This window comes from Lethenteron reissneri, chromosome 2 (genome assembly GCF_015708825.2).
Source record: "Lethenteron reissneri isolate LAM-NWPU_2019-01 chromosome 2, ASM1570882v1, whole genome shotgun sequence".
Lineage (NCBI taxonomy): Eukaryota > Metazoa > Chordata > Hyperoartia > Petromyzontiformes > Petromyzontidae > Lethenteron > Lethenteron reissneri.
In genome coordinates, this window is record NC_083780.1 from 3,932,830 (window position 1) to 3,942,489 (window position 9,660).

Below are 9,660 nucleotides of genomic sequence, written 5' to 3' on the forward strand. Positions count from 1 at the left end.
CCCGCTACTCAGTGTTGGGTTAAGGTTTGTATATGTGTAGATGTCTTGTGCATGCGTTAATGCGTGGGTACAGATGATGGTGCAACTAGCCTGGCACAAGCGCTGTGGTGGAATTGCCGCCAGTGGAGAATTGCAGTTGAATATTGTGTCCGTGTGTTGACATTGAACACTCAACAATATCTAACCAGAAGAAGAGTCTGCTGAAACATCTAAATCATTCCTTTATTCTTATTAGCTGTACAAAAACCTCTTATTTTACATAACATGTTATTTCTCTGCGTCTAAGTGTGCACGTGTGTCGATCTTTGTATAAGCAGTGGGGAACGGCGCAGTCATTAGCGCACCGCACTCCAATCAAGGTTTGCGAGAGTTCGATACCCGGTGACATCAGAACCAATCTACCCCCGAGGTCGACTCAGCCTTGAAAGTAGTACCCGAGTGTGGTGTGTAGTAAACATTTCGGAGGAGACAAACGTAGCAGACCCGGGCATGGTGCTGGTCACACCACCCACACTCCTCGTGTGTGCCGCACCGCCATGCCTTTGCCCAGTGCTCCTCGCTAAGAGCACTTGCCCCAGAAGCCTGTGTGGGCTACGTGGGGGATCTTTGTCTCGTGTACTTGCGCACACGGTAATAACACAGAGCCAACTCTCCCACCTGCTTTAAAAACAATCGAGCGAAGGTCACAAGCGATGCACAATCAAATAGCCGTGTCGGTGGCGGAGAGAGTATGAGAGGGTGGCCGGGAAGGTGACCTGGACGTTGCCAATCAAAACCGGTCACCAGTAGGGGACGGTCACGTGCGTCAAGGCCCCGTAGTGGACGTAGTGCAGGCTCCCAGCTCTCTCTCTCGCCTCTCTTATCGGTGTGCTGTGATCAAGTGTCGTTTCCCGGGAACGTCACCTACGATATATATTTAAGGCCACAATAGGGTTGTTCGTGACTAAGTAGTCGAGATTTGGTTACGGGTAAAAAAATAAAATAAAACTTTGACCTCTTGTGATAATCGTCAAGCTGTCTCTGACTGTGAACGGGAGTCGTTGTTTCAGGGTCACAGGTATCTATGTACAGAGTTCGATATTTAAATAAATATTCTGGCAGGAAATTAACCATTTCAACAAAACGTTAACGAGCGAAATGATACTCGCCATCACGCAAGGCCAATTTTGCAAAACGGACGATATGCGGAAATTCTACATTCCTATGATGCACGTAAAGCGGTGCTCATTTTTTTGCCCCCCCCCCCCCCAGGGAGGGATGATGGGACGTGTGTAACATAGTTAACGATTACAAATTTGTAAGTAGATAACACGCTTTAGAGTAATTTGTGATTTGCAACGTGAACGTGAGGGGAAATCCATGGGTAGCGACGGTAGTAAACAGTGACCTCCATGGTCAGTTACTGAGAAGCAAGAATTATGAATGACGGATCGGTCTCCTCTCACACGTGTCTCGCGCGAGAGCAGATGTCTCTCTGCGGCGCTCGGTAGATCGCTCTGGGTCTCGGGGAGGTCTCCAGCGGGAAGATTTGGAGACTCGCGTTGACCAGAACTCGGCAGGATGAGGAGGCCTTGAGTGGCCTGAACGCGACGACCACCACGGCTGAGACGTTGAGGCACGGGGGATGCGGAGATGCGGGGGGACACTGGGTAGAGGGGGGGGGGGCAAGGAGTTTGGGACAATTGTTTAAAATGCGTCCATCTCACGCCCTCGCGAGCGAGGGGGTCGTGTGCACCCTCTTCTCACGCCGCCCCCCCCAAACCCTCGTGCCCGACTTACAGCACCTCCCTGCCCCCCGCCCCTCCGACCCAGCCGCTGCGGCCGAGGAACCCCATGAGTTTCTTCCTCACGGCTTTCTCCAGCAGCATCGGCAACGCTCCTTGTCCCAGTGGCACTGCTCCCTGTGAGCGGCCCTTGCCCTGCTGCTGCTGCTGCTGCTGACCCAGCACCTGCTGCTGCGCCTGCTGCTGCTGCTGCTGCTGCAGCCTGCGCGCGTGCCTGTGCGTGGAGCTCTGCAGCACAGCGATGGTCTTGGCGGTGACATACCGCGCCGGCGACAGGTTCATAGAGGAGCACAGCGCCGACTCGCGTTCCGACAGAGCTCGGGCGTAACCACAAGCATCCTCCGCCTCCGCGTCGGCCGCCGCTGCGTCCGCTCGCTCGCGCCCATTGTGCCCGCTGGTGCCCGACCCGGCGCCCTGCTGCTGCTGCTGCGCCTGTCCGAAGCGGCGCTTGTTCCGGCGCAGCGCCGCAAAGTCGTCGAGTCGGCGCACCCCGCTGCGGGCACGCGCACGCTGCAGCTCGCGCACGCGCTCCCGCAGGCAACGCTCGCGCCGTGCGCCCTCCAGCAGCTCCACAAACTCCCGCGCCGGCACGAGGCGGCACAGCGGCCGCAGCTTGTGCAGCAGCTCCTTCTCCTCCTTGGCCATCTTGCGCTTGGCTGGCGGCTCCTGAGACGCCGACGCCGCTTGGGTCCCGCCGCCCGAGGCCGCCGTGGGAGGGCTGGCGCCGGCGCCCTGGGCGGTGGTGGCGGCGTAGGCGGCCTGCAGCGCGCACGGCCGCCCGAAGAAGGCCTGCACCAGGCCGTACTCGCGCGCCGCCGCCTTGCGCAGCTCGCGCTGGTGCAGCGCGCGGACGTAGGCACACACCACCGCCATCTTCAGCTCCAGCTCCAGCAGCTGTGCGCCGTCGTGGTGATCGAGGGCTGCTGCTGACGACGAGGATGAGGAGGAGCGGGCCGCCTCCGTGACGAGCGCCACCTCGTCGGGCTCAAAGGAGGGCAGCTCCGACACGGGCGTCTCGGCGTGCGGGAGGAACTCCATCTCAAAGTCGTCGCGCAGCGGCATGTACCCCAGCGTCTGCTGCTCCTCCGCGGAGATGGGGGCACCGGCGGCGGCGGAGGGGAGCTTGAGCCACCGCCCCCACGGTCCACGGGGGGCTCAGGCTGCGGGGACACGCACAAGGAGACATCGTCGTCATTGTCGTTGTACCTGTGTGTGTCTATGGGTCCCTGTGTGTGTCTGTCGGTCCCTGTGTGAGTCGATGGGTCCCTGTGTGTGTCTGTCGGTCCCTGTGTGAGTCTATGTGTCTCTGTGTGAGTCTATGGGTACCTGTGTGTGTCTGTCGGTCCCTGAGTGAATCTATGGGTCTCTGTGTGAGTCTATGGGTCTCTGTGTGAGTCTATGGGTCTCTGTGTGAGTCTATGGGTCTCTGTGTGAGTCTATGGATCTCTGTGTGAATCTATGGGTCTCTGTGTGAGTCTATGGGTCTCTGTGTGAGTCTATGGGTCTCTGTGTGAGTCTATGGGTCTCTGTGTGAGTCTATGGGTCTCTGTGTGAGTCTTTGGGTCTCTGTGTGAGTCTATGGGTCTCTGTGTGAGTCTATGGGTCTCTGTGTGAGTCTATGGGTCTCTGTGTGAGTCTATGGGTCTCTGTGTGAGTCTATGGGTCTCTGTGTGAGTCTATGGGTCCCTGTGTGAGTCTATGGGTCCCTGTGTGAGTCTATGGGTCTCTGTGTGAGTCTATGAGTACCTGTCTGTGTCTGTCGGTCCCTGTGTGAGTCTAAGGGTCCCTGTGTGAGTCTATGGGTCTCTGTGCGAGTCTATGGGTCCCTGTGTGAGTCTATGGGTCTCTGTGCGAGTGTGTGGATCTCTGTGCGAGTGTGTGGATCTCTGTGTGAGTCTATGGGTCTCTGTGTGAGTCTATGGGTCCCTGTGTGAGTCTATGGGTCTCTGTGTGAGTCTATGAGTACCTGTCTGTGTCTGTCGGTCCCTGTGTGAGTCTAAGGGTCCCTGTGTGAGTCTATGAGTACCTGTGCGAGTCTATGGGTCTCTGTGCGAGTGTGTGGATCTCTGTGCGAGTGTGTGGATCTCTGTGCGAGTGTGTGGATCTCTGTGCGAGTGTGTGGATCTCTGTGTGAGTCTATGGGTCTCTGTGTGAGTCTATGGGTCCCTGTGTGAGTCTATGGGTCTCTGTGTGAGTCTATGAGTACCTGTCTGTGTCTGTCGGTCCCTGTGTGAGTCTAAGGGTCCCTGTGTGAGTCTATGAGTACCTGTGCGAGTCTATGGGTCTCTGTGCGAGTGTGTGGATCTCTGTGCGAGTGTGTGGATCTCTGTGCGAGTGTGTGGATCTCTGTGCGAGTGTGTGGATCTCTGTGTGAGTCTGTGGGTCTCTGTGTGAGTCTATGGGTCCCTGTGTGAGTCTATGGATCTCTGTGTGAGTCTATGGGTCTCTGTGTGAGTATATGGGTCTCTGTGTGAGTCTATGGGTCCCTGTGTGAGTCTATGGATCTCTGTGTGAGTCTATGGGTCTCTGTGCGAGTGTGTGGATCTCTGTGCGAGTGTGTGGATCTCTGTGTGAGTCTATGGGTCCCTGTGTGAGTCTATGGGTCTCTGTGTGAGTCTATGGGTCCCTGTGTGAGTCTATGGGTCTCTGTGTGAGTCTATGGGTCTCTGTGTGAGTCTATGGGTCCCTGTGTGAGTCTATGGGTCTCTGTGTGAGTCTATGGGTCTCTGTGTGAGTCTATGGGTCTCTGTGTGAGTCTATGGGTCTCTGTGTGAGGTCTATGGGTCTCTGTGTGAGTCAATGGGTCCTTGTGTGAGTCTATGGTCCCTGTGTGAGTCTATGGGTCTCTGTGTGAGTCTATGGGTCTCTGTGTGAGTCTATGGGTCTCTGTGTGAGTCTATGGGTCCCTGTGTGGTCTATGGGTCCCTGTGATGAGTCTATGGGTCTCTGTGTGAGTTATGGGTCCCTGTGTGAGTCTATGGGTCACTGTGTGAGTCTATGGGTCTCTGTGTGAGTTCTATGGGTCTCTGTGTGAGTCTATGGGTCTCTGTGTGAGTCTATGGGTCTCTGTGTGAGTCTATGGGTCCTCTGTGTGAGTCTAATGGGTCTCTGTGTGAGTCTATGGGTCTCTGTGTGAGTCTATGGGTCTCTGTGTGAGTCTATGGGTCTCTGTGCGAGTCTATGGGTCTCTGTGCTGAGTCTATGGTCTCTGTGTGAGTCTATGGGTCTCTGTGCGTTAGGGTCTCTGTGTGAGTCTATGGGTCTCTGGTGAGTTCTATGGGTCTCTGTGTGAGTCTATGGGTCTCTGGGTGAGTCTATGGGTCTCTGTGCGAGGTCTATGGGTCTCCCTGTGGTGAGTCTATGGTCCTGTTGTGAGTCTATGGGTCTCTGTGCGAGTCTATGGGTCCCTGTGTGAGTCTATGGGATCTCTGTGTGAGTCTATGGGTCTCTGTGTGAGTCTATGGGTCTCTGTGCGAGTCTATGGGTCTCTGTGCGAGTCTATGGATCTCTGTGTGAGTCTATGGGTCTCTGTGTGAGTCTATGGATCTCTGTGTGAGTCTATGGGTCTCTGTGTGAGTCTATGGATCTCTGTTTGAGTCTAGGGTCTTGATGTGAGTCTATGTCTCTGGTGAGTCGATGGGTCTCTGTGTGAGTCTATGGATCTCTGTGTGAGTCTATGGTTCTCTGTGTGAGTCTATGGGTCTCTGTGTGAGTCTATGGGTCTCTGTGCGAGTGTGTGGATCTCTGTGTGAGTCTATGGGTCTCTGTGCGAGTGTGTGGATCTCTGTGTGAGTCTATGGGTCTCTGTGTGAGTCTATGGGTCTCTGTGTGAGTCTATGGGTCTCTGTGTGAGTCTATGGGTCTCTGTGTGAGTCTATGGTCTCTGTGTGAGTCTATGGGGGTCTCTGTGTGAGTCTATGGATCTCTGTGTGAGTCTATGGGATCTCTGTGTGAGTCTATGGGTCTCTGTGGAGTCTATGGGGATCTCTGTGTGAGTCTATGGGTCTCTGTGTGAGTCTATGGGTCTCTGGGTGGTCTATGGGTCTCTGTGTGAGTCTATGGTCTCTGTGTGAGTCTATGGATCTCTGTCGTTGGAGTCTATGGGTCTCTGTGTGAGTCTATGGGTCTCTGTGTGAGTCTATGGATCTCTGTGTAGGCTATGGATCTCTGTGTGAGTCTATGGGTTCTCATGTGCTGAGCTCTGTGGGTACTCTGTGTGAGTCTATGGGTCTCTGTGTGAGTCTAGTGGTCTCTGTGTGAGTCTATGGGTCTCTGTGTGAGTCTATGGGTCTCTGTGTGAGTCTATGGATCTCTGTGTGAGTCTATGGATTCTCTTGTGAGTCTATGGGTCCTGTGTGAGTCTATGGTCTCTGTGTGAGTCTAGGTCTCTGTGTGAGTCTATGGATCTCTGTGTGAGTCTATGGGTCTCTGTGTGAGTCTATGGGTCTCTGTGTGAGTCTATGGGTCTCTGTGTGAGTCTATGGATCTCTGTGCGGAGTCTATGGATCTCTGTGTGAGTCTATGGGATCTCTGTGTGAGTCTATGGGTCTCTGTGTGAGTCTATGGGTCTCTGTGTGAGTCTATGGATCTCTGTGTGAGTCTATGGATCTCTGTGTGAGTCTATGGATCTCTGTGTGAGTCTATGGATCTCTGTGTGAGTCTATGGATCTCTGTGTGAGTCTATGGATCTCTGTGTGAGTCTATGGATCTCTGTGTGAGTCTATGGATCTCTGTGTGAGTCTATGGATCTCTGTGTGAGTCTATGGATCTCTGTGTGAGTCTATGGATCTCTGTGTGAGTCTATGGATCTCTGTGTGAGTCTATGGTCTCTGTGTGAGTCTATGGATCTCTGTGTGAGTCTATGGGTCTCTGTGTGAGTCTATGGATCTCTGTGTGAGTCTATGGGTCTCTGTGTGAGTCTATGGATCTCTGTGTGAGTCTATGGATCTCTGTGTGAGTCTATGGATCTCTGTGTGAGTCTATGGATCTCTGTGTGAGTCTATGGATCTCTGTGTGAGTCTATGGATCTCTGTGTGAGTCTATGGATCTCTGTGTGAGTCTATGGGTCTCTGTGCGAGTGTGTGGATCTCTGTGTGAGTCTATGGGTCCCTGTGTGAGTCTATGGGTCTCTGTGTGAGTCTATGGGTCTCTGTGCGAGTGTGTGGATCTCTGTGTGAGTCTATGGGTCCCTGTGTGAGTCTATGGATCTCTGTGTGAGTCTATGGGTCTCTGTGCGAGTGTGTGGATCTCTGTGTGAGTCTATGGGTCCCTGCGTGAGGCGGTGCCGCCGCGGCTCCACCCACCGCAGTGTGGTCGGTCACACGGTTGGGGATGACCTCCGGCACGCAAGCCCTCCCCACGCTGCCGTACACGTAGGCCGCCATGAAGTGGCGCGCCACGTCCGCGGGCGAGCGGGCGCCGGGCCCTCCGCCCGACGCGGCCCCCGCCGGGGTCCCTCCTCCCCCGCTGCCTCCTCCGCCGCCCACGCCGGGCCCGGGGCCCCCTCCCCCGCCCGTGCCGGTGGGGCCCCCCATCGCGGAGCACCAGGCGGCGTTGACGTGGGCCCCCACGTCGGCCCAGTTGCCCAGCCCGTGCTGCTCCACGGCCTCCAGCAGCTGCTGCTCCTCGAGGCACGACCAGGGTGGGGCGCGGGGGCCTGGGGCACCGGGGTCTAAGCACATGGAGGGAGGGAGGAGGGGGTGCAATAGGAGATCGTGAGAGGCGGCGGCGGATTGGAGAGGCCTTGATCCAGCAGTGGGTAGACCATAGCTGAGGATGCAGTGACAAATGGCTGTCAGAGGAAAACAATCTCGCGACTTTTATCGGACGAGAGGACACAAGATTTAGGAGCGTTTCCACGTGTGTGTGTTATGGATCCCTACATCAGTTCACTGTTCAATAACATAACATTGTGTCTTGACAGGAAACCAGGTTTAAGAAAATATACGCAAAACCCCAATCGTCTCCACGTGTAAATACAAATGTTTCAATCCACCAGCCTATTGGCTTAGACATTGGTCTCATCAGCAGTAAGGCTGGTGTTTTATTTTGTGCTTGTTTACCCTGGAAGACCTCACCGAGTCCCAAGACTATTTCAGGAGGGTGGTGCCGAATTGTGATTACTGCTGTGTGTAATCCCAGTGAGTAATTCAAACAAGGGCGCCGAGGTGGTGAGACGTTAACCATCTCGCCTGGTGTAAAAGATGTCGTGGGTTCGATCCCGACCCTCAAACCTGCTGTATATTCGGAGTGTGCATGTTCTCCACGTGGTCGCGTGGATTTTTATTCGGGTCCTCCGGTTTATTTCCGTCAACATTTAGAAACATGCCTTTAGAGTATTTGGCTGCTATGCATTTCCACTGGATAAGCCACTTCATTGGGCTATCATTTGTGGCCAGATAGCTTCTGAAAATATCTACTGTATATAGCTCAGTGGGCCTTACCTGCTAAAAAATGTAAATGCCGCTCCATGTAAACTTTGGGGCCCCGCTCAACACAACATCGCACACAGACTCATCATGTGATTCCAAATACACGCCAAAAATCATTGTACGAGTCTACTGTGTGCAACGTAGCAGCAATCATCAACACCCCGGGTCGCAATTATTTTATTCTGAGACCTGCATAGGTAACTTATAATTACCTCGTGAATGTCCAGTGACAGGATTATTTATTGGCATCTCCTGTACCAGCGTACAGGACTGAACTATGCTTAAGTGACGATATCCAAGTCTGACATTTTGACATCAGAAACGTCTTCAGCGACACCTAGCGACTTGTTTTGGTTCTTTCGGCCACTCGCCGCTTTTAAGAAGTTGGCAGCACTGGGCGACTCTCCTCACCCTCCCGCGCCCCGAGCCCGGGCCGGGTCCCCTCGCCAAACAGGCGGCCGACTCGCTCAGGCAAGACGGGGGGGTAGGGGGGGAGACGCGGTGCGAGCAGGCCTCACCGTCAAAAAGCGGGAAGGTGCCCGCGTCCTCCAGCCTGAAGGCGTGACCGCGGCGGTGCGTGCCCAGCTCGGCCCCGGACGCGAAGCACTCGAGGCAGAGCTCGATGTCGGGGCAGTCGGCGCAGCGAACGCGCACCGCGGTCGCGTCCGCCAGGCAGTTCACGCAGTACTTGCGCTTGGGCGCCATCGCGTCCGCCATCTTAGCGCGGCGCCAGCGGCGGCAGCGCCACTTCCGGGTTGCACCGAATCCGGCGCGCGCAGCCGCCAGCAGCGCAACGGAACCCTGGGGGGGGGGGCACAGGGGTGGGGGGGGGATGGGGGGGCATAGGGGGGGCGAGGGGGATAGGGGGTGGATGGGGGGGGGGATAGGGGGGGGATGGGGGGGCGAGGGGGGGGGGCATGGGGGGGGCGAGAGGGCTGGGGGGGCGAGGGGGATTGGGGGGGGATGGGGGGGGCGAGGGGGATGGGGGGGGCTAGGTGGATGGGGGGGCGGGGGGGATGGGGGGGCGGGGGGGATGGGGGGGGCGGGGGGGATGGGGGGGATGGGGGGGCGGGGGGGATGGGGGGGGCGGGGGGGATGGGGGGGCGGGGGGGGATGGGGGGGCGGGGGGGATGGGGGGCATGGGGGGGATGGGGGGGCGGGCGGGGATGGGGGGGGCGGGGGGATGGGGGGGGGCGAATGGGGGGGGGCGAGGGGGATGGGGGGGATGGGGGCGGGGGGATGGGGGGGCGGGGGGGGATGGGGGGGGCGGGGGGGATGGGGGGCATGGGGGGGAATGGGGGGCGGGGGGGATGGGGGGGGCGAGGGGGATGGGGGGGATGGGGGCGGGGGGGATGTAGGGGCGGGGGGGGATGGGGGGGCGGGGGGGCATGGGGGGGGGGATGGGGGGGGCGAGGGGGATGGGGGGCGGGGGGCGAGGGGGGTGG

The 9,660-nt window shown here is 57.0% G+C and overlaps 2 protein-coding genes across 2 annotated transcripts in view; both read right to left on the reverse strand.

Moving 5' to 3' along the window:
- The window catches only part of LOC133342033 (uncharacterized), a 153,138-nt gene that overhangs the window by 37,249 nt on the left and 106,229 nt on the right, over positions 1 to 9,660 (reverse strand). The gene's annotated exons all lie outside the window — the stretch shown is intronic.
- On the reverse strand, positions 226 to 8,974 carry LOC133342213 (transcriptional adapter 2-beta-like). Its single transcript, XM_061551212.1, is given in 4 exon segments — positions 226 to 2,878; positions 2,881 to 2,944; positions 7,088 to 7,455; positions 8,734 to 8,974. Coding segments are annotated over 4 exon segments (1,734 nt in total). The 5' UTR covers positions 8,933 to 8,974; the 3' UTR covers positions 226 to 1,775.